This window comes from Jatropha curcas, chromosome 4 (assembly GCF_041381405.1).
Source record: "Jatropha curcas cultivar XTBG-Jc1 chromosome 4, XTBG_Jcur_1.0, whole genome shotgun sequence".
Taxonomy (NCBI): domain Eukaryota; kingdom Viridiplantae; phylum Streptophyta; class Magnoliopsida; order Malpighiales; family Euphorbiaceae; genus Jatropha; species Jatropha curcas.
The window spans coordinates 27,402,590-27,426,952 of record NC_143154.1 but is presented as its reverse complement, the minus strand read 5'-3'; the positions used below and the strand labels follow the sequence as shown (position 1 = coordinate 27,426,952).

At 34.8% G+C, this 24,363-nt stretch overlaps 1 protein-coding gene, 1 long non-coding RNA gene and 1 pseudogene across 2 annotated transcripts; 2 read left to right on the top strand and 1 right to left on the bottom strand.

Moving 5' to 3' along the window:
* Positions 1-11,578: 11,578 nt before the first annotated feature.
* LOC149497125 (uncharacterized) lies at positions 11,579-12,375 on the bottom strand. The gene is made up of 2 exons (XR_016320498.1): positions 12,237-12,375; positions 11,579-11,800 (listed from the first exon to the last, which is right to left on the bottom strand). It is a non-coding gene; the product is annotated as an uncharacterized LOC149497125 (long non-coding RNA).
* On the top strand, positions 12,030-19,459 carry LOC105646735 (receptor-like protein kinase FERONIA). Its single transcript, XM_089720364.1, is given in 5 exon segments — positions 12,030-13,809; positions 18,042-18,777; positions 18,779-18,908; positions 18,910-19,005; positions 19,007-19,459. Coding segments are annotated over 5 exon segments (2,619 nt in total). The 5' UTR covers positions 12,030-12,200; the 3' UTR covers positions 19,055-19,459.
* Positions 19,460-20,289: 830 nt separating this feature from the next.
* LOC105643763 (receptor-like protein kinase FERONIA pseudogene) lies at positions 20,290-23,048 on the top strand (annotated as a pseudogene).
* Positions 23,049-24,363: the final 1,315 nt, after the last annotated feature.

The following is a 24,363-nucleotide window of genomic DNA, read 5'->3' as shown; positions in this document are numbered from 1 at the left end:
CTACCCCCTGAAAAGCCCAACTCTCATTGATTTCGGGAAATCACATTGGAGAACCCAACACCATGGAAGGATAGATCTCAACAACCTCAAAATTACAAAGCTAATTTTATGTGTAACTATGGAGACAAGATCCTTATTTTAACTGTCATAAGAGCTATTCATCACCGAGTAAAACTAACAAGACCCTTCTGCATCAGAAGAACTAATCACGTCACGTTTAGTGATGAAACAGTTGTGGGTTCCTTCTCCAAATTGGCGCGTAAAATTTTTAGAACTGATATTTCCAATTTTTTGGGACCTTTTCTTATCATTTTTGGGTTAGAAGGTATAGAATAAAAGTAGTTAAAGAGATTTAAGAAGTTTGTCAACGGGTAATTAGATTTTTTTTTTTTAATCAGCAAAATAAAATATTTTATTAATTTGTTTTTAAATGCTGGAAAAATTTAGCAAATTCAAAATGCTAAAACCCGAACTAGAAGATTGCCCACTTACGTCCAAATGCTGTAGGTAAACACAAAAAAAAAAAAAAATTCCTTTTAAACTTTGCGTATGTGCTTAAGAGTGTTTTTATCTTTGAAATTTTATCTCTCAATTCTAACTAACGGTAAAAATTGATTTTTGGATGAAAGAAATTATTAATTTAAAGGTGTATAATACAGAAAAGAGAGAATCACCCGAAATAGTTAAACAAAAGACCAAAAAATAATTTTGCTTGGGAGATAAATTAAGTTATATTTCTTAAAAAAGGATTACACTAAAAATTCAAAAACATTTTTATTATGTAGCGTCGACCCATTGAACCTCCCAGTGAATCAAAAAGTTTCAAAACATTATTGATGGGAGCACAACCACTTATAGTGTCTTCATCCCTAAGAACAATAATGAAATAATGTATTTAGCAAAATCAGAGATCCAAGTAGTTACATAAGTCTTTTTAGAATAATTTTTATGCCCATATATATAAATTATTTTTGAGAATATCTTTTATACCTCAAAATATAAGTCATTTTTTTGTGATTATTTAATTACTGCGTAATTATATATAAGTTATATAATTACTGTGTAAAAATTAAAATGATTTATATTTGTAAAACAAAGGTAGGCATATATATAATCAACGACACCACTGATTTGGTCTACCGCAGAAGACCCATGAATGCGACTTCATGAAAATTGCTTGTCCACTCCAAGTCTTTCAAGTCTATGGCATTTACTTCTGCATTATTGGTACAAGAATTGATGCATACACTCACTATTCAATTTTCTAAAATAATACTTCGTCTGTTTTATTTTATTTACTTGTTATTACTTTTTGGAATATTTCAAAATATTTAATTACAAAGTTTTTAAATTTATATATTTAAATAATTATTTTTCTTATAATAATATTTATGATTATTCATTAAATGAATTTTTATTAATATCTTAATGTGTTAAAAATAAAAAAAGATAAAATAATTTTTATTGATTAAAATGGGATGGAAAGAGTAATAATTTTTCTGTTGAATTTTCTTTTCTTCTAACCGGTCCATCTCTCCCGATAGTGAATACATGTGGCAAAAGTAACATCATGCTCTTATTTTTAGACATGACCATGGTTGCAGACAGTCCGTCCACTATAATATTTTTAGTTAATTCAACTCTCTTTTTTCTGTATTTATTTAATACAATCATGTAAATTAATTCATAAAGTTCAAATTATTTATATTTTTTATCCTTCTTTTAAACAAATTATATATTAATCTTGGATTAAACTTCAATACAGAATAATTACTATCTATAAAGCTAGTGATCGAGAGGACTCGAACTTAAGACTTTTCATTTTTCACATAAGTTAAAAAACTAACCAGATCATCACTTGTTCGGTTATTTGTTTGGATTATTATTGAATTATTTATTGCTCAAAATAATATTTTATTGTCATTATTATTGTCATTAACAATTCATCATTCAATCATTATCAACAAGAAAATAAGTAGATATACGAAAGCATAGTTTAGAGTAAGTGCATGTATAACCTGATAATATATCTGGTTGGAATGATCTCTTAGGTCTAAAGTCCAGACTTTTCCAATGAACTTATAGAAAGTGGAAGTTACATAAAAAGTTGGGATATGTAGAGCTTCAGTTTTCAGTCCCTCCGGATCACATGATCAGAAGCATCTGCAATATCTTTATGCACTGTTTGCAACTTGCAAGGTCTATTTTTCCACTACAATGACAGCCAAGAAGGCTTACAAAACAGAAGTTTTTGATATATAATTTTCCAATCTTTTTGTTGGAACATACCGAAAAACCAAAAAAGACTCAGCGAGCCAAAAATTATATATACACTAAATCACGGAAACAGTGATTTTGTGCTCTTTCCCTTTTTTACCTTTTTTTTTACTATTTAAAAAGATTATAATACCCTTATCTACCAACGTGCCCTCAACCATAGCAGTAGATATACAAATTTGACTCTGAAATTTAAATGTTTAACTTTGTGCCGCTTTTAAATTTACCGAATACCTGTCATCCCTCTAAATTTTCTATTCATTGACTAATTTTCACGCACTTAAAACTGTATCTACTTCATATTTTTTCCCGTTCAAAGCACACTTGGATATATTGATTTTGAATACTTCCAATCAGGAATTTTAACTGCACAAGCATGATAGATGATACCAAAACTTAAAAGTGCTACAAGGTTAAGCGCCTAAAGTTTTATAGCAAATTTATGCATTATGTCATTAATAAATATTAGTTATTTTTTTAAATATGTAAATAAATGTTACTATTTTTTTCCTTTCTTTTTCCCTTTCTTTCTACTTCTTGAATTTAATTCAAAATAATTTTTAATAATGATTTCTTCAAAATAAAATTCAAATCCCTTCAAAAATTCAAATTTTAGTGAAAATATTTTTGCTAATTTATATTAAGAGTTTTTTTTTCTATATTGTCAGGATTTAACTAGTGCGAATATAAGAATTGGAGATATATATATATATATATATATATATTTGCAAAAAATATATTTTTTATTTTATTTATGTCTCAAATATTTAGTCCCCATAGCCTCCAATAATACAATTCCTTTAATCAAATGAGACAAAAAATTAAAAGAGGTAAAAGAAATATAAGTATGATGAAGTCTATGATGAGTGGCCAAAAGATGTGCAACTTGATTTCCTTCACGATATATGTGGTGAATGGAAGAAGAGTGATGAAGCAACAAGTCAGGAACACGCAGCAAAACCAAAGGACCTGCTCTAATCCATTGTGCCCGATTAACATGAGTAACTATATCCAGACAATCCATTTTCATCTGGATGGGATAAAAACCTTTATCAATACTCCAAGAAAGCCCCCAAATCAAAGCCTTAAGTTCTGCGTCATAAGCTGTCCCGGCATCAATCGGAAAACAAGCGGCAGCAACAAAATTATCCTGGCTGTTTCGGAGGATAGCACCCCCCGCTGCTGAAAATTTGTTGAAAGACGCATCAATATTCAGTTTATAGCAATCTTGCCTAGGCCGAATCCAAGTAATAATCATTGGTTTTAATTTTTGTTGGCCAAAAGAAGTCGAAATGAAGTGGCAATCATCTTTTGCCGACCAAGTTGCTGCAAATCTCTTACCAGAATTTGCAAGGCTCCAGTTTAATAGCAACCTACTGATATCTTGTAAAAGGAGGTTTGGAAAGCAAGCTTCATTACCCCAGTGACACTTACAATACATTCTCCACACAGACCATACAATTACCTGTGGTACCAAGCGCCTAAGCTTACCCATAGCCGAATCTGGTCTGTCACAAAGCCAACAAAAAATCAACGCTTGCCGCAGAGAATTTTGTGGCGCAAGATTATCTAGGAAAACAGAGCCGAAATAATTCCAAAGTTTAGTAATGATGGGGCAAAAATAAAAAAGGTGGTCAGCAGTTGTCTCTGACTTGAAGCAAAATGGGCACCGGGATGGACCATAAATCCCGAATAATTGAAGACGTCGCGGCAAAGGTAAAGCTCCCCTGAGGAGTTTCCATGTAAAAATGGAAAGCTTTAGCGGGAAAGATGAGTCCCAAATAGCGTTGCTTGAAAGGCAAGAAGCTTTGCTCTCTCCAACACTATTGTAGGCTGAAGCAAGAGTAAATTTGCCATTCCTTTCTCCTAGCCACACCACGTTATTATCTGCAAAATCAACAAGTGAGCAAGCAAGAGAGTGAACTTGACAAATATGTTTCCAAGTGCAAGAGTCGATAAGTTAATAGCGCATATCTCCCTGCCGATGATATTTTTGGAGCATATAGTTAGCCCACAAAGAATTCCTCTGCTTATAAGTCCACCAAATTTTGAGCGAATAGGCTTTCTGTAAAGAGTGAAGAGATCTTAACCCCAGTCCTCCTTCCTTAGTTGGGAAATACATATCATGATAACTGACCCAGTGATATTTCGAATGATCCACATCACTACCCCAGAAAAAAATAGCCATTTTACGATCCAATAAGCTCAATATTTTTTTGGGCAATGCCATGGCCCCCATTATGTGCAAAGGAATGGAATTTAGAACATGCTTGATCAATAATAAACGGCCACCCAGAGAGAGGATCTTTTTTATCCAACCTGTAAGCTTTGATTCGACTTTCTGCAAAATGCCACTGCAATACTGAGCTCTATTAATACCTTGATAGATTGGCGCACCAAGATATGTAAAAGGGGAAAGTCCTCCTTTTAATGCCCAAAGCATCTTGAATATGAGAAACCTTATCCTGAGAGACATTCTTAGAACAATAGAAAGAGCTTTTGTCGAAATTGATCAATTGCCCAGAAGCTGCCTGATATGAAATCAAAAATTTCTTGAGATTTGAAATGCTTCTGACATCCCCTTTAAGAAAAATCAACAATTCATTTGCAAAAGAAAGATGAGAAACTATAGTGCAATGTCTCGCCAGTTTATAAGGTGAAATTGTTCCTGCAGTCATTAAATGATTGAGACCCCGAGTAAAGCTTTCAGAAGCTAAAATGAACAAATACGGTGACAACGGATCTCCCTGTTTAACTCCTCTGGTCGGTTGAAAGAAACCGTAAGGAACTCCATTAACCAGCACAGAAAGCCGGGTAGAGGCAAGATTGCTCATAATAATATTGATCACATGAGTGGAGAAACCAAATCTTTTCATAACTGCTTCTAAAAACTTCCAATCCACCCTGTCAAAGGCTTTGGCCATATCCAACTTGATGGCTAGATTGTGTCCCCTCGATGCTCTGTCAATCTCATGAACCATCTCATTTGCAAGCATTATCTGAGCATGAATTGAGCGACCCCTCATGAAACCTGCTTGCTCTTTAGAAATCAAAGAGTCCGGCAAAGGAGAGACCCGATTTGCCAAGATGCGAGTACATACTTTGCTGATAAAATTTGTAAGGCATATAGGTCTATACTGATTAAAGGAAGAAGGATTTTCCACTTTAGGAATAAGAATAATCTGGGCACTGCCAAAGGCTTTCGGAATTGGCAAACCCAAGAAAAACTCCTTCACTGCACTACACACATCCCACTGTATTATCTCCCAACACTCTCTGTAGAATCTGCCATCAAAAACATCAGGTCCAGGAGCACTATTCGGATCAAGCTGCCAAATAGCCTGTTTAATCTCATCATCAGTTGGAGATTTTTCAAGGTTTTTGTTATTCTCCTCAGTAACCAAGGATGGTAAGTGATCCAGAAGAGGTTGATAAATCTGCTGAGTATCACTGCACTTGAAGAGAGAAGAAAAAAAAGTGACAGCTTCCTTACCCAAATCAGCTTGATTAGAAATCCATGTCCCTTCCTTAGTCTTGATAGTGGAAATATGATGAATTCTCCTAGCCATCTTCACATAATTATAGAAAAATTTTGTATTTGAATCACCATCAGCGAGCCATCTAATATGAGCTTTTTGCTTCCAGAAGGTCTCCTCAAGCTTAAGCTTTCTAATCAAGTCACACTGTTTCTCTTGCCAGACTTTCCTGTTATCCGGTGAAGGGGCTGTATCAAAAGTAGCTTCAGCTAATTCCACTTCCTTTTCAGCTTCCTGAATTGCATCAAAAATATTGCCAAAAGTATTTTTGTTCCATTCTCTAATTGCCTTTTTCAAAGCAATTAACTTAAGGCAAAGTCCACGCATACCCCCCCATAGAAATTCAAATTCCAGGTGGTACGAACCATAGGAAGGAATGTAGGATGAGATAGCCACATATGTTGGAATTTAAAAGCCTTTGGAAAATTGAAATCAGCCTTATTACATATAAGCAGAAGAGGAGTATGATCCGAAGTAGCTCTACTCAAATGTTTGACACTCAGATCATCAAAACGGTCTAAAAAAGCAATATTAACCAAGAACCGATCTAGCCTCTCCCACACTCTACCATTACTACGAACAACATTCCAGGTAAATTTGGAACCATGAAATGGAACATCAATAAGGCCACAATCATTAGAAGTATCAACAAAGTCTTGCATGCTAAGTAAATTAGGAGTCGAGTTACCTCTATAATCTGCTAAAGATTTAATTGCATTGAAATCACCCCCAACCACCCATGGACCAACAGTATCACGGCTCAATCTGAGAAGTCGCGACCAAAGAGTGCTCCTTTGAACACGTGAGTGATACCCATACACAGCTGACAGATTAATTGTAATCGAAAGAGAACGAATAAAAGCATAACAACTCAATATTTGAATATCATCCACAAAATTAGAAAGCTGTGGAAAACTATCTTTCCATAGTATCCATATCTTGTTATTGCCACTCGAATAAACATTGTCAAATCCAAGTTTAGAAGCATAAAAATAATTTTTACCTGCATCGACCATGGGTTCAATCACAAAAAGCAGAAAAATGTGATGAGTGCGGCAAAGCCGAAGTAAGCGATTAGAAGAAGATGGAAGACCTCTAAGATTCCAGTTCAGTATATTCATTGGGCCGGATGCAGTCAGAGGAAGCTTGAGTTTTCTTTTGGCGCCGTGTAGGCTTGAGAAGCTCAATAGCTGTTTTAACTTTTCGATTGCGTTGTTTCTTCATCACTTTAATAAATCCCAAACCAGAAGATGACTCAAAATTACCATTTACATTACCAGTGAAAAGTTTTTCAGCAATCATTGAACCTGCCTTTTTGAGATCATCAACATTAACAATAAATTCTGAATCACAGCGATCACCTTCTGACAAGTATCCCAAAGAAGAAAATTTATTATTAACTTCACAAATGTCAACATCAGACGGGCAAGAGACCTTTTCAGTACCATGAGTCAAAACTAAAGGAGCACTGTCCACCAAGACGTTGTCTGTTGGCAAAATTTGAACAGCAGAATTGATCTTCGATGAAGAGGGGGAAGCAGACGTAGTAGACACCTTCTGATCATCAGAACTAATTTTAGGAGGAGGAGGGCCTGCTGTAGACACAACTACAGCATCAATTTTAGGAATAGAATTTTGATTTTGAAACTCTGTCGAAGGAGGCTGTTTCTTGGGGACACAAACTTGAGCTTGAGATGGTTCAATAACATTCTTAACAAGCTCAATAAATTGATCTGGCACATTACTGGTAGAAGCCATCCTACAGGTGGAACTGTCATGACCCAATTTTATACATGATAAACAAAACTTAGGAAGATTCTCATATTCAATAGCTTGGAAAAAACTGGAATTTCCATTCCCAATCCAAATACGTTAAGGCAAATCAGTTGAGATATCTAATTCAACACATACCTTAGCAACCGAAGGCCGAATTAGCGAAGCAGTAGAGGCATCTACCTTCAAAGGCCTGCCAATTAATTCAACAATAGAATATAAAGCCTCTTTGTCAAAAAAATGAATGGGGAGCCCTGGAAGAGAAACCCAGATAAGAGCAATAGAGCTATCAACATCTGGTCGAAAAGAGGCAGACCATTTGGAGACTCGCATAGAGAATCCATTAAAAAACCAAGTTTGACGAAGCCAACAACGGAGAAAATCCTCCTCAAGAACAAAGTTAATCAGAATATGATTCGAATCAATTAAACCCAATGTAAAATCTCCTTTAAAACTAATCATATCAAAAGCCTTCTTCAAAGCCTGCATAGAAGGTCTTCCAAACATAAAAGCTCCAATCAAAGCATATCGGTATGGGAGAGACAGTTTCTGAATATCATCATCAGTGAAATTAACAGCAGGAAAACCCTTATATTTGCTAGGAGTTTTAGATGATAACCTCTTATTTATGTCAATGGAAGCGAATGATCTAAGATCTTCAACAGCTTTCAGACTGAAAGATTGGCCAGTGAGTGCAGATGCAAAATTTCGGCCAGCCACCCCTTGAGGGGCCACCGCCGGTGGGCTAGAAGAAGGAGCCATGATTGACAGATGCAAACAGTGAGATCGGCCACCAAATAAAATTATTATTGCTGGAGTTTACTTGATCTGTGCCGCAACCAAATCATCTGCCTTCAACCAATCTCACCGAAATGAACATTCACTGGATTGACCAAAATTGGCAGCAGCACTCACCGGTGTCGGCAGGCGGTGCTGCGTCAAGTTGTGGCGATTGGCAGTGGCAGAGAGAGTAAACAGAGGCGGCACGATGGAGGTGGAGCTCGTGGTGGTGCTGCTAGCGTTGGACCACTTGAGATCGAGTCAAGCGCTATCGAAGCCTACTGTGCTCGCTGGGATCTCGACTGATAGCAGCAGCAATAGCAGCAACTGGAGATCGAGTCAAGCGCGATCGAAGCACACTGGCGCAGTTATCTGACTTCTAAACTGAGCTTCATATATATATGCACGGTCAGGAGTGAAATTAATGGCAGTGAATCATTAGCTTAGTGCAAGTATTTTTCCCGTACCCCCTAAACCTTTATAAGCAGTCGGAAAATATGGAAATTAAATTCAAACAACATTCAAAGTACCAAATCTTTAGCGTTTTGGTTAAATTAAAATTTCATATCTATTAATTCTACCGTTCGGTAATATAGCTTTTACAATAGGTTTTAAAGACTAACAAAGCACTTTTTATAAAACGTTAAACACTCTAATACTTAGTATTTCATGGGGATTAATTAAATAATTTTGACAATTACACTCATTATTTTTTTCCTCGAATTTAGCTAATTAAACAATTAATGTCATTTTTTATCAGTTTAAATCAAATAATAATTTTTACCGAGCACTTCTAATTAAATTTCTATATAAACTACAGACTAAAAACTAATAGCTAATAGATAACCACTAATTAACCGCTAATAAAAAAATAAACAACTATTATAACAACTAACAACTACTAAAACAGTTAATATTGCCAAATTAATAAGTCCTTAATTGTATTTTTTTTTTAATGGTTTAGGCACTCAATTACTCTATCCATCAGTGTTGCAAATGTAATTTTTAAATGAATTTAAAATGAATTTGGATATGAAAAGAGTAAATTTTCATGGACCAATTTTTATCGCTACCCTCAATTGTTGATTGGTTGGCCAATGTGAATCATAATGATTTATACTCCATCTATAAATAAGTAGTTTAAGATTGTTATATGATGATTAAAAAATAATTAATTTTCTTTAATTATAACAAAGTGTTTCGTTAATTTGATTAAGTACCATTTATAAAATTATAGAAATAACTAGTAGAAGGCCTGCACTTTGCGCGACAGCGACTTTATTGTTATACATTGTATTATTAAAAGATGTTTTCCAGCAAATTACTCCATTAAATGTATTTAAATAATTATACATTTAATTAATCATGTCTAAATTTTAGTTAAAGTTTGTAATTTAAACAATTTAAATACCATATCTAGTAATTGATAATTCTATAGAGATAAAGTTTTTATAATTCAAATAATTCAATATGAATAATATATACATAAATATTATTTATAATTTTAATTATTTAACATTAAAATAGAGTCTCAAAGAAAGAATAAAAGAGCATAATAAAAAGGCAAATGAATAATGATAAATACGAAGAAATAGTAATTTATTTAATACCAATACCACTATGGCTATATCACATGCACTTTCTATATAACATAAATTGAACCAAACTGAATAAGATTATTGCACTTTAGCTCTGTAATGACATTTTTCATATCTCCAAAAAAAAAAAAAAAATCAAATCCTAAATAATTAACATTTCCATCGTTTAGTAATAATGAAAGGCAACTAAATGAATATAGTATGCAGTTTGGATCTATGCCTGCATCATTCGCATGTCAAAGCCATCAACAAACGTAGTTACTAATACCTACACAATTACTTGAAAATCAGATTTCAAATATAACTTGCTCTTGCTTTTTTTTTTTTTTTTTAATCTAATTTGAAGAGCATAATATATAACATCATCCAATTCTTAAATAGATCACTCTAACAACAGCAGAATGAATTGTCAAAAAATAAATAAATAAAAATAAAACCATGCATCATTTATTCATTGACAAAGTAGATCAACATAGGAGAATAAATAAAAAAAATTAAAGAAAAACTCACAAATTTGCACCTTTGAGCCATGCTCGGGTTTACAAATCCCTTTCAAATAAATATATAAAGGATAAATAGTTAAACAGAGATAAAAAGATTGAATTTAAAAGCATTTAAATATAAAGATATACACAAAAAGATTTGCTTAAATTTATTAAATTTAGTTTTCAAATAGAATCTTTTTATCAATATAGTTTTTTAAAAATATTTTATAGGCAATCAAATTAAAGTAAAAAAAAAAAGGTTCAAAAACCTGTTAAAAAAAAAGTAAAAAGAAATTAGTGGGAGAGTAGGATGCCAACTCAGCATTTCAAAAATATTTTTTATTCAGAAATATATATATATATATATATATATATATATATATATATATATATATAGATTGTTGCATTTAAGATAAATAAGGATAAAATAAAAAAAATACTAATTATTCTTAAATATTCTCAAAATTACTTACATTTTTCAACAAACTATCCTAAAACCACCTCTACATTTATGGAGGGAGTATTAGTTTATAGGTATATGCAAGTGGGTAAATAGAGACAAGGAAAGGAAAGCACATAAAAGCAAAGACACCACTAACTTTGGTCTAAAGCAGGGGGCCTAAGAATGCGACTTCATGAAAATTGCTTGTCACATTTTTTTCCACTCCGACTCATTCAAGTCTATGGCATTTTCTTCTCCATTAAAAATTTTCCAAGTAGTCAATTAAACATTGAATTTTCTAGTGATACTCTCATTTTTATTATTTCCATTTATAATTTTAGATGCAACAGCTGAAATTAAGCTATGTGAAACGAAATAAAAAAATATATATTAAGATTTTTTTCTTAGGAGTATTTCCATATTCTTTCAATATGAAAATAACCTCTCTTATCTTTAATATTTATGCTTCAAACTAAATCTACAAAGAGATAAATTGAATAATCACGTAAATATCCATCTGCGATTGGCATGAACATCAAATATTTAACTTTTTTTTTCGGCCAATTATTTCATAATATTTATTCTTATATCACTTCAAAATTTTAATTAAATCAAGTAAAAATCATTTAAAACTATAAGTAAAAAAATTTTGAACTAAGAAAAAGATTTAAAGAACGCAATAAGCCATTGAATTTTAAGGAATTGTTCATAATTTAAAACCTTAAACACTTACATATTTTCAAATCTTAAATTTCTAATTTTACTGCACCAATCTAAAGAGAGCTCGAGTGAACTAATTTCTGTTATCAGTAGGGAACTATTGCGCAGAATAATCGATGGATAGCACTCATAAATTTTGATGTCCCATGTCCCATGTCTATCAAGAAAGCAACACATTTTTCCACGACACTGAAAAAGAAAATTCATTTTATTCAGTGGGATAGCGGAGAAAATAACAAAATAAATCATAATTCAGCTGCGCCACAAGGCCCAGTCCCACAACTCACAAGCTAGAAAAATCTCTAAACACGCAAATTAATATCTCCCGAAATGATAGAGAGAAAATGAAAAGCTAATTTAGATAATAAATTGCAGAAATAAAATTAACTGGAAAATAAAAATAAAGTGGAAAGAACGGTTCAATAAGTTAGAATGAACATTGCCAAAGCACTCCCAATTTTAATTTTTTGTTCCAAAATTTGCTAGAAACTATGCCGTATAAAGAAATGTTCTTCCACTTCTATAAAATAAAATATTTTTCCAAGAAAAGATTCTCTTATAATTTTGAACTTCAACCAACAGCAACCTAATGGAAAATTCTACTATGCATAGTGCAGTTCTCTACCTTCTTCTCGTTCTCAATCCCCTTCTTTCAACCATTGCAATCCAAAACAGGTCGCCTTACACCCCTACGGATCGAATACTCCTAAATAGCGGTGCACCAGATGGAGAACAGTCAATGGATGGCCGGAACTGGGAGAGTGATGCCGATCAGCAGTCCAAATACTGTCCTATGAACTCTGAAACCTCTGCAGCTTCTAAAGCCTCCCAACAAGATCCTTCTGTTACTCAGGTACCCTACATGACTGCTCGAATCATTCGCTCTAAATACACTTGCATGTTTCCTGTCTCAATGGGACCCAAGTTTATCCGTCTTTACTTCTATCCAAATAGCTACTCAGGCCTCGACACATCAACCTCCTTCTTCTCCGTCACGGCTAATGGTTACACCCTTTTAAGTAACTTCAGTGCACATTTAACTGTTTCTGCAATGCAACCACCAGTTGCATACTTGGTCAAGGAATTTATTATCACTGTGCGGGATAACCAAGGAGTTATCAACTTAACTTTTACTCAGTCTCCAAATTCTTTTGCTTTCATTAATGGCATAGAAATAGTTTCCATGCCAACCAATCTGTACACTAAAGATAACGACTCTCCTTATTCCTTTGTAAACGACAACAATGTCCCCTTCTACTACTTCGACAACACCACCTCTCTTGAAACTGTTTATCGGCTAAACATTGGTGGTCCAAATATTGAGAATGTAAACGATACAGGAATTTTTCGAACATGGTCCAATGATTTGCTTCATATTTTTGGTGGTCTTGGATATGTGCATCTGTGGCGCGATGACGTCACAGTAAAATACAGTAAGGATACACCTACGTATGTTGCACCGGAGGCTGTATACATTACCAAACGTACGATGGGTGCAAATTCTGTGGTAAACCAGAATTCCAATCTCACGTGGCTCTTTTTGGTTGATTCTGGCTTCAATTATCTTCTCCGGCTCCATTTTTGTGAAACTGAAAAAGAGATCACTCGTGAAGGTCAAAGAGTGTTTTCCATATTTATAAATAACATGACAGCTGAAGCAGAAGCAGATGTGATCCACTGGAGTGGGGGTAATAGCATTCCAGTCTACAAAGATTACGTGATTGGGGTCCCAGGAGGAGGAAGCCAAAGCAACCAGGACTTATGGCTCGCTTTACACCCCACTGCCGATCATTCAACTTATGCTGATGTAATCTTGAATGTTCTAGAGATATTCAAGCTGAACAACTCAGACGGTAATCTTGCTGGATCCAACCCTGAACCGCTAATGGTGGTTCCTCCATCATCACAACAACAATCAAGCTTACAGGAGATAACAAAGAGTAAAGGGTCATCTGTTGTAGTTATTGTTGGGGTTGTGATAGGTGTAATATTTGCTTTTTCTGTTGCTCTATTTTTCTTTATCTACAAACGAAAAGGGAAAGGACCAAAAAGGAAAGCAAATGATACTGATGGTTTTGGTATATCACTGCCAACTGATCTTTGCCGTCGATTTACAACGGGTGAAATCAAAGCAGCTACAAGAAATTTCGAAGATCAGAACATTATTGGCTCTGGGGGTTTTGGTACTGTGTATAAAGGCTATATTCAAAATGAATTCATCCCAGTTGCAATAAAAAGGCTAAATTCATCGTCAAAACAGGGGACTCGCGAGTTCCACACAGAGATTGAGATGTTGTCAAGGCTCAGACACATTCATCTCGTCTCTTTGATTGGATACTGCGATGATCAAGATGAGATGATCCTTGTATACGAGTACATGCCGCATGGGAGCCTTCAAGATCATCTATACAGAACAAATAACCCTCCTCTCCCATGGAAGCAAAGACTACAAATATGTATAGGAGCTGCAAAAGGGTTACATTATCTTCATACAGGTGTAAAACACACCATCATCCACCGTGATGTGAAGTCATCAAACATACTATTGGGCAGGAATTGGGTGGCCAAGGTTTCAGATTTTGGCTTGTCAAAAACAGGTCCCACCAGTGAAGACGAAACCCATGTCAGCACTGTTGTTAGAGGTAGTGTAGGCTACCTTGACCCCGAGTACTATCGCAGGCAACACCTCACTGAGAAATCTGATGTCTACTCATTTGGGGTAGTGTTGTTAGAAGTACTGTGCGCCCGGCCACCAATCATGTCAAACCTAAACAAAGAACAAGTGAACTTGGTTGAGTGGACAAGAAAATGTTGTCGGAAAGGAACTCTTGATCAGATTATTGACCCGCAGTTGAATGGTGATATCACATCTGTCTCTTTAAACAAGTTTGTGGAGATCGCTGAAAGTTGTGTGCGTGAAAAAGCAACTAAAAGGCCAAAAATGTGTGATGTGATATGGAGCCTTGAATTTGCATTGCAGCTTCAAGAATTTGCTGAGAAAAATTCCCATGCAAGTGATATTGTCAGTGAGAACCAGAAAGAATCATCTATGCCATATAAGGAGGTCGCTACCATTGATGATGATGATGATGATATTTACATTCTCAGGTGGACCGATTAGAGATTCAAGGAGCACAATTAGTACCGAAGAACGACTCTGATGAAGTGAAATCAGATTTTTCAGAAACAATTAATGCGCGGGGAGAATGAGTTAGAAATAAACCCTAACGTAAGACGAAACTCGGAAAATTTATATAGACCGGATCCATAATCTCGCTCATGGACTAAACTAACGGGAATAAAGTTTTTTATTTAAACGAGAGTATTTTTTACTATAGATTGGAGAAAAAAAAGGATAAAATCAGAACAATTTAAAAAAAATTCTTGCTGTCATTAGTTTGATCCATAACATGGTTACAGACTCGGTCTAGACAAGTAATTTGAGATGTATAATATGTGATTCACTTTACTGTACTAATGTTATAAAATACATTATCTTCAATATGTTCTGGTTCCAAGTAGACTTGCTCTTCGTTATACAGTTGGGACTTTCAACTTTATCCATTTGGTTACCGCAATTTTCCACACTGGCACCAGTTCTTAGCTTTTTAGTCCTTGCTAATTATTATTTTAATCAATTTGATGATGTGCAATAGTTCTCTTATGTATATAGTTCGTAGTTAGCATAACTTGGATTCAAATTCTTCCACCATAAACGTGATTTTGGTTTTAATTTATATGTATGCTTTATGCTGGAGATTATCTATATATTTTAAGGAAATTACTTGTTTTATTTATTTTTAGTATATGGTTAAAAATAGTGTCGTTTCAATAAAAAAATTTTATTTTTATTGTTTTAGTCCATGCGATGAGTACCTGGACCCGATCTAGTTAAAATTTTTTCTACATCTTAATATTGACAAATGCTTACGAGAAATCATTATAAAGTCTTTCAAACTCACTTTTGGATCTGTTCATCCAAAAAATCAATTCTTAAACATTAGTCAGACTCATTTTACGAAACGTAATTATATGCTCACTTTAGATAGACACTTGTTTATAATAAACTGACAAGTTAAATTTATAATATGAATAAAGTTTTAAACATAAAAGACATCATTTTTTTTTAAATTTAAAACGTAAATGTATTTTTTTAACTTTTAATTATTTATTTAATGAAAATCTAGGGGAACATATAATTGTGGTCCATATTTTCTTCGGTGGGCCCTGCATACACTACCAAATATTTAACTTTTTTATCACAATTAAAAATAAGATTTTTTTTTTTTTTTAAACAAAAACGGGGAATTGAAGAATCTAATTGGATCCAATAAAATTGTAGTCCTCAGATGACCAAACCAGGTAAGTTCAGTGGTCTAAAGGGGATTTCCCCTATTGCATCCATATATAAAGACGACCACAATTTTTAGGCTTCAGCCTTCAGCCAAGCAACAAGTATCTCATAAAACTCCATAAAGAGAGAAATTTAGGCAAAAAGGCAGAACAGGTCAGCTGAAATGAAAGGAGGGCATAATGCGTTGTCTTTATCCGTTCTGCTAATAATTTTGATCATCTGCACAAATACATCAACGGGCAAAGTAGCAATTTTTACCACTACAACAATCAGTGAACCATGGAATTATGGTATCACTGAATCCATTGCAGAAGAAGAGCTCTTGATGGAATCCGGTGTGAGCCAGAGGCTTCTTCAAGCCTCTAACACGTGTACAGGATAATCCATACCTAAATAACTAACTCAACCACCTTACAGCCTGTCAACAATCACCACACCACAGCCCAACAGCAATAACTAACCATTAGCCAATCATTGTCCATCATTGCTGATTCAATCATTTCCATTCATTTATTTCAGCAATATAATCCAATGTACAGAATTTATCTACCAATTAGATTTAGACATTTAGCTAAATTCTAGATCATTCTCTTTTTGTACATAAATTCACCCTGTAGTGGAACATTAATACTTGAGAAATAAAATATAGAGCAATATTTTTTCTCCAATATTTGAATTCAAAAGCTGTTAAACACGCCTTTGCAGCGAAATAAAATATAATAATTGCCTTCCCAAAGCCAGGGAAAGTTCGCGCATGTCAACTACGATAGGTGCAGACATTAGATGAATTTGACCAGAAGAAGACATCAGCAGGTTCCAATCATATAATACCTATTTTATTGTTCTGATTTATGAAAACATATGCTTCTGTTTAATTTATGTAACTATGCATCAGTGTTATTTGCATCACTGTTATTTAGATACCCTATAATTAAATAAGGCAAAAATGTAACAACAAAGCTTTAGTTTAGTTTAGTTTAGTTTAGTCCCTCCTCTGTCCTTTTTTTATTTTTTGCAATTTTAAAGTACAAATTTATAAAGAATCTGATGGTGTAAGGAGAGAGAAGTTATTAAAAGCTGGATAGACAAATTGATTTCTTGTTACTGAATCTATCCAACCAAAAGCGTGAATGCTTACACATGCAGGACTTCATTTAAGCATCACTCAACCAATTAACTTTATACAGAAATCTGCAATGGCTTTGAAAATGGAAAAACAAAAGAAATAGGTGAATTTCAAGCTCATCAACTTGTATTGAAAGAGAAAAATGATGAATGGATATGTGAGAGAGGAGGTACTACAATGACGACCACAACTTTTAGGCTTCAGCCAAATAAGAGTCACACTGATATAATTCCATATAGGGAGAAATTAAGGCAAAAAAGAAAAAAAGAGATCAGCTGAAATGAAAGGAGGGTCTGTCGAATTGTCTTTACCTGTTCTGCTAATGATACTGATCATCTGCATCAATGCTTCAACAACCAAAGCTGCAATTTTAACCCGTAGAACAATCACTGGATCTTGGAATGATGATATGCCCGAATTCATTGCAGACGAAGAGCACATGATGGAATCCAATGTGAGCCAGATTCGTCTTCAACAGAATAATTATATTACTTATCCAGCATTAAATAAACAAGCATTTTGCAGTGAAGGAATTAAATATGGTTCTTGTCTTGGGAAGGAAATGAAAATTGTCAGGCCTTGTAATGCCTACGATCGTTGCAGAGGAGGTTCCCCAAGTTGACCAGAAGAAGACGACATAAATACAAATACGGCAGGTTTAAAGCATTCATATATAGTGTGCGTGTGGATCTGTATTATTCATAATTGTGAATAATAAGCCATTGAATTTTAAGGAATTGTTCATAATTTTAAAACCTTAAACACTTACATATTTTCAAATCTTAAATTTCTAATTTTACTGCACCAATCTAAAGAGAGCTCGAATGAACTAATTTCTGTTATCAGTAGTAAATGGTTGCTCAAAATAATCGATGGATAGCACTCATAAATTTTGATGTCCAATGTCCCATTTCTATCAAGAAAGCAACACATTTTTAATGTCTACAAAGGATCCATCGATGATGGCGCCTTTACTGTCGCAATCAAGCGATTACATTCATCATCAAAACAGGGAGCTCGCGAGTTCAAAACAGAAATCCAGATGCTTTCCAAGCTCCGTCACACGCATCTCGTGTCTCTAATAGGATACTGTGATGATCCAGGCGAGATGATTCTAGTATACGAGTTCATGCACCGCGGGACTCTCCGTGATCATCTCTACAAAACCAAAAACCCTCCTCTTCCATGGAAGCAAAGACTACAGATCCGCATCGGAGCTGCACATGGACTGCATCATCTCCATACAGGTGCGAAACACCCGATCATTCACCGCGACGTCAAGTCAACGAACATACTGATGGATGAGAACTGGGTGGCTAAAGTTTCTGACTTTGGCTTGTCAAGAATGGGTCCCACTAGCCAGTCCCAAACGCACGTCAGCACTGTTGTCAGGGGTAGTATTGGGTATGTAGGTCCAGAATATTATCGTAGGCAACACCTCACTGAAAAATCTGACGTGTACTCATTCGGAGTTGTTCTGTTGGAGGTATTATGTGCTAGGCCACCTGTAATTCCAGGATTACCCCAAGAGCAAGCGAATTTAGCTGATTGGGCTAGAATCTGCTATAGAAGAGGTGCACTCGATCGAATAATGGACCCGCACTTGAGAGGTGATGCTGATCCTGCCTGTTTGGAGAAATTTGGAGAGATTGCGGAGAGCTGTTTGCGTGACAATGGAGCACAAAGAGCTGGAGTTAGCATTGCAGCTTCAAGAGACGGCAGAGAAGAGTAGAAATAGTAGTGTTGAGAGTGTGGGTGAAGAGCAGGAAAGTCCATTGTTGTTGCGTCGGGAAGCTGTTGTAACTACCGATGATGATGATATTTAGCGTTTCAGGCGAACAAAAGTAGGACTCCAAGAGCACAGTTAGTAGTGGTGAAGGGAGTGCTGCTAAACTTGATCCTGATGGATTTAAGTAAGTCTAAGTCTGTATTTTCGGAAATTATGAATCAAATGGGAAGATGAAAATTGTAGTTAAATCCAATTGATTTAAGCCTCTGGTATGCTTATTACAGTCTATCAAATTTTGCATGGTTTTAGAAAGGAATCCTGAGAGTAAATGCTGATGATCTTTTTCCAATTTGTAGTTACAATAAGAATGGACAAAATTTGTTTATACTCGACAATGTGCTATTATACACAATAAGACCTGCTCTGTTTTTTGTTTCTTAAAAATGTTGTTTCCCGGTTACTGGGTTTTTAGTTGTTTGAAAGAATTGCAATTGGATAAATATGGAGACTAAGATCATTACCGCTGCTCTATTCTGCTAGTTTGAATATTTTCTTAAAATTTAAGCATTTCTATGTAATTATGCTATTTCTAAATAATGTACTATCTATATTTTCATTAATATAATTAATAGTTTGATATGGACTTCTCTCCAATGATATAATTAATCCAACTTCTTAAGATCTGCATTGCTCTGTTTGTGAAGGGTATAATTATACTATTTTGTTGTAATTGTGGTTATAGCTATTCTATTCACCAGGTCTTCCGCAGTGCTTTATTTAATTTGTAATCAACAAGGTCTTTTTAAAATCCTATGGATGACTTTCTACATACTAGAAGTCTTCTTGCCCGACCCACTTTGTTGATGTTACATATTTTGTCCAACCACAATTAGACCTTACGGTCAGCCCCTTACTTTCTGAGCACGTACCACTTGATTAAATGATGTAGTGCCAAAACTTGTCAATATTGAAGACCTGTTCAAGTCTTTGTTTACTCACAAAAATGCTTTTTAAGTTAACAATTAACAGTTCTTCAAAAGCTCTGAGAAGGACATAGAGCTTGTGACTTCAGTAATTTAGATAAAAGAAAAGGGTGCGTGTGCTGGTGATGAATTATATTCTCTGATTGAATAATAAATTATATCTAGTTTTATTATGATAAAAAATCAATCATTTATTATAATTTTTCTTTAAAAAAATTAGTAGAATTTTTTATCACTTAAATTTAATTTTTATTTAACTATTGCGAATACAGGAATTGGAGATATAGATCAACATATGCACAGTCAGGAGTGAATTGGTATATTATATTGTCATTATCTCTATATATTGTATATTTTTTCATATATTTATCAGATAATTAATTAATGGCAGTCAATTATTAGCTTAGTGCAAGTATTTTTCTTATGCCCCTAAACCTTTATAAGTATTTGGAACGGAAAGAAATTAAATTCAAAGTCCAAAACACAACATCCATGGGCTTCATAAATGTCTCAGTTTGTTCTTTGTTCTCTGTCTTTCTAATCTTGACAAAATTAATTTCTCTCGCATCTCTCTTTATAAATTTTCTCCCTTGCATCACTGCTATTAACAACTCGACGCCGTATAATCCAACAGAAATCTTCCTGCTCAACTGTGGCGCATCCTTCAACTCTACATCACTGGATGGAAGAAATTGGGTTAGCGATTTCAACTCCAAATTTCTAGCCTCTAATTCTCAAAACTCTTCACTTGCGTATACAGCCTCCTATCAAGATCCCTCTGTAACCCAAGTGCCATGCATGACCGCACGTATATCTCAATCCAAATTCACCTACGTGTTTCCTGTCTCACCTGGCTCAAAATTTGTTCGTCTCTACTTCTATCCTGTTGCTTACTCCAATCTTGATATCTCCAAATCCTTCTTCTCCGTTGAAGCCAATGACTACACACTTCTAAGCAACTTTAGTGCTTTTCTTATGGTGACAGCTATAGAGCCTCCAGTCGCTGCCATTGTGAAAGAGTTTGTCGTTACTATTCAGGAAAAACAGATGCTTAACATAACTTTTAATCCATCTCTGAAATCTTTTGCCTTCATAAATGGTATTGAAATCGTTTCCATGCCAGACAGTCTTTATATACACGGAAATGATAGCCCGCTGACAAATGTTGGCATTGACTATCCCTTCTATTTGGATAATACAACCGCTCTTGAGACTATTTATCGGTTAAATGTTGGAGGACGGGATATTGACGGTTCAGGTGACACCGGAATGTACAGGAAATGGGTTCAAGACTCTAATTACATTTTTGGAGCTGCATTTGGAGTGACGTCTATTTCTAAGGTTAAGATAAATTATACAAAGAGTACTCCGGCTTGGGTTGCTCCTGAATTGGTATATAGTACTATGCGTTCAATGGGTCCTCAACCAAAAGTTAACATTAAATACAATCTCACTTGGATATTCCCCGTTGATACTGGATTCAACTATCTTGTTCGTCTCCACTTTTGTGAGACTCGACTAGAGGTTACCGGTGCGTTTCAACTGGAATTCTCCATATTCATCAATAATCAAACAGCGGTAACTCAAGCAGATGTAATATACTGGAGCGGTGGTAAAGGTGTTCCAGTGTACAAAGACTTCGTCATATGGATTCCAGCAGGAAGCCCTAGCAAGCAGGACATGTGACTCGATTTACACCCATCTGAGGAGCATGAGTTTGCTGACGCGATCTTGAACGGTTTGGAGATATTGAAGTTGAACAATTCAGAAGGTAGTCTAGCAGGGCCAAACTCTGAACCAATTCGAGTTCCTACAGAACCAGATCAACATCCAAGTTTAAAACAAAATCGAAGGAGTAGACTAGCATCACAGCTTTTGATCATTAATGGAGCTGTCTTTGGTGGCATATTCTCTTTAATTCTATGTCTCTTAGCCTATCAAAGAAGAAGGAAAGTTAAGGACTCTGCTACGATCGACCACATTTCTCTTTGGGCCCCATTTTCGTACAAATCTAATAAGTCCACGACAATTGCTTCACCATTGCCAACAGAGCGTTGCCGTAGATTTACAATTCTCGAAATCAAAGAAGCTACCAGAAATTTTGACGATCAAAACTTTATAGGTTGTGGAGGATTTGTAATGTATATAAAGGATACATAGATAATGAATCCATCACAGTCGCTATCAAACGGCTAGATTCATCATCAAAGCAAGGGACTCGCGAATTCACGACAGAAATAGAGATTTTGTCACAAGTCCGCCATGTCAATCTTGTATCTTTGATCGGATATTGCATTGATGAAGGTGAAATGATTCTCATCTATGATTACCTTATCAACGGCACACTTGGAGAACATTTACATGAAACAAACAATGATCCTCTTCCGTGGAAAAAAAGGCTCCACATATGCATAGGGGCAGCACGCGGATTGCATTATCTTCATTCCGAGTTCACGCATACCATTATCCATCGAGACGTGAAGACAACTAATATTTTGCTAGACGAAAACTGGATTGCAAAAGTTTCAGATTTCGGATTATCCAAAGCAGCTTTCAAACAGGAGGTCAGTACTACTATAGTGAAGGGAACTTGGGGTTATTTAGATCCAGAATATGCAATATGCCAAATATTAACAGAAAAATCTGATGTGTACTCATTTGGTGTAGTATTATTTGAAGTCTTGTGTGCTCTGAAGCCGCTTGATCGAAATTTGGTGGAAGAACATATGAACTTAGCCATCTGGGCTGAAAAATGCATTCAAAATGGAAACATTTATCAAATAATTGATCCTTATTTGAAGGGGAAGATAGCTCCACGGTGTTTCAAAAAATTTGTGGAGATCGCATTCAGTTGCGTTCATAGCAAAGGCATTGAACGGCCCAATATGAGAGATGTTATGGAAGAACTTGAGTTTGCACTGAAGCTGCAAGACGATGCAGAAGCTGAGAATATGGGAATCAGTCCTGATGGTGAAATAGTCCATCCTGATGTATCTTTTTTCCCTGCCCAATGTGTTGATATTGCCGACCGACCTCAGCTAGACTCAACTTCATCAACTGATTTTGATACAAGTAGTTCAACTACGGGTGTGTTTGGCTCAAGGATTGGCTGATATATTTTTTTTTGTTTTCAGCTTTTGACAATTGTTAATTAGCAATTAATGCTCTACATATGTTTTCAAATATTTGTGGTTAGAAACATTTTCTAAGACATTTCAATTATAATACTTATTCATTAAACATTATTTTTCTTGTTTTGGGGTTAAAAGTAGAATCAAAATTATTTGTAGTTTGAAGCTTTGAGTGATTTAAAGTTCTAAAGACAGACAGGATCAGAGAGAAGGAAATGAAAGGCAGCCATGGCCCCAAGCTCTAAAAAAAATTTTCAATTTTCCTTTAAAATTAGATAAAGTTTTTGAATTTTTTTCCCAAGATGGTGTTTAAAGGAAAAGTATTTTAAGGAAATAGTGTTCCCGTAACAATATTTAATCAAAACAATAATATGTGTGAAAAATTTATTACTGTATTCTTGATGCATGGGCTTAGCTTTCTCATTTGAATGACAGCCTTTTGGGACTTATCTTGAGGGATAGCTACTGGCTGTTTTTGGGTGCCTCTGTTAATCTGCAGCTTAGTTCCTGGCTTTTGGGATTTACTCGTTTTGGTCCTTTTTCAGCTGTAAGCACTCTATATTTTCACCTATTCAAAAGAAACATGACAAGGATTATAAAATGTGGTGCACTTGGCAAAATGAGGTATCATTTAGATGCTATACTATAGGAACTATGGCCCCAAAGTGTGTGCATAAAATGCCCACATCATCTACCCCCTGAAAAGCCCAACTCTCATTGATTTCGGGAAATCACATTGGAGAACCCAACACCATGGAAGGATAGATCTCAACAACCTCAAAATTACAAAGCTAATTTTATGTGCAACTATGGAGACAAGATCCTTACTTTAACTGTCATAAGAGCTATTCATCGCGGAGTAAAACTAACAAGACCCTTCTGCATCAGAAAAACTAATCACATCACTTTTAGTGATGAAACAGTTGTGGGTTCCTTGCCCCAAAATAAAATATTTTTGGAACTGATATTTCCAATTTTTTGGGACTTTTTCTTGTCATTTTTGGTTTAGAAGGTATAGAATAAAAGTAGTTAAAGAGATTTAATAAGTTTATCAACGGGTAATTGGATTTTTTTTGTTATCAGCAAAATAAAATATTTTATTAATTTGTTTTTAAATGCTGTAAAAATTTAGCAAATTCAATATGCTAAAACCCGAACTAGAAGATTGCCCACTTACATCCAAATGCTGTAGGTAAACACAAAAAATTGATTTTTGGATGAAAGAAATTATTAATTTAAAAGTCTACAATACAGAAAAGAGAGAATCACCGAAATAGTTAAACAGAAGACCAAAAAATAACTTTGCTTGTGCCATAAACTAAGTTATGATTCTTAAAAAATGATTACACTAAAAGTTTAAAATATTTTTATTACGTAGCCTGCAGTCCACCCATTGAACCTCCTAGTGCATCAAAAAGTTTCAAAATAT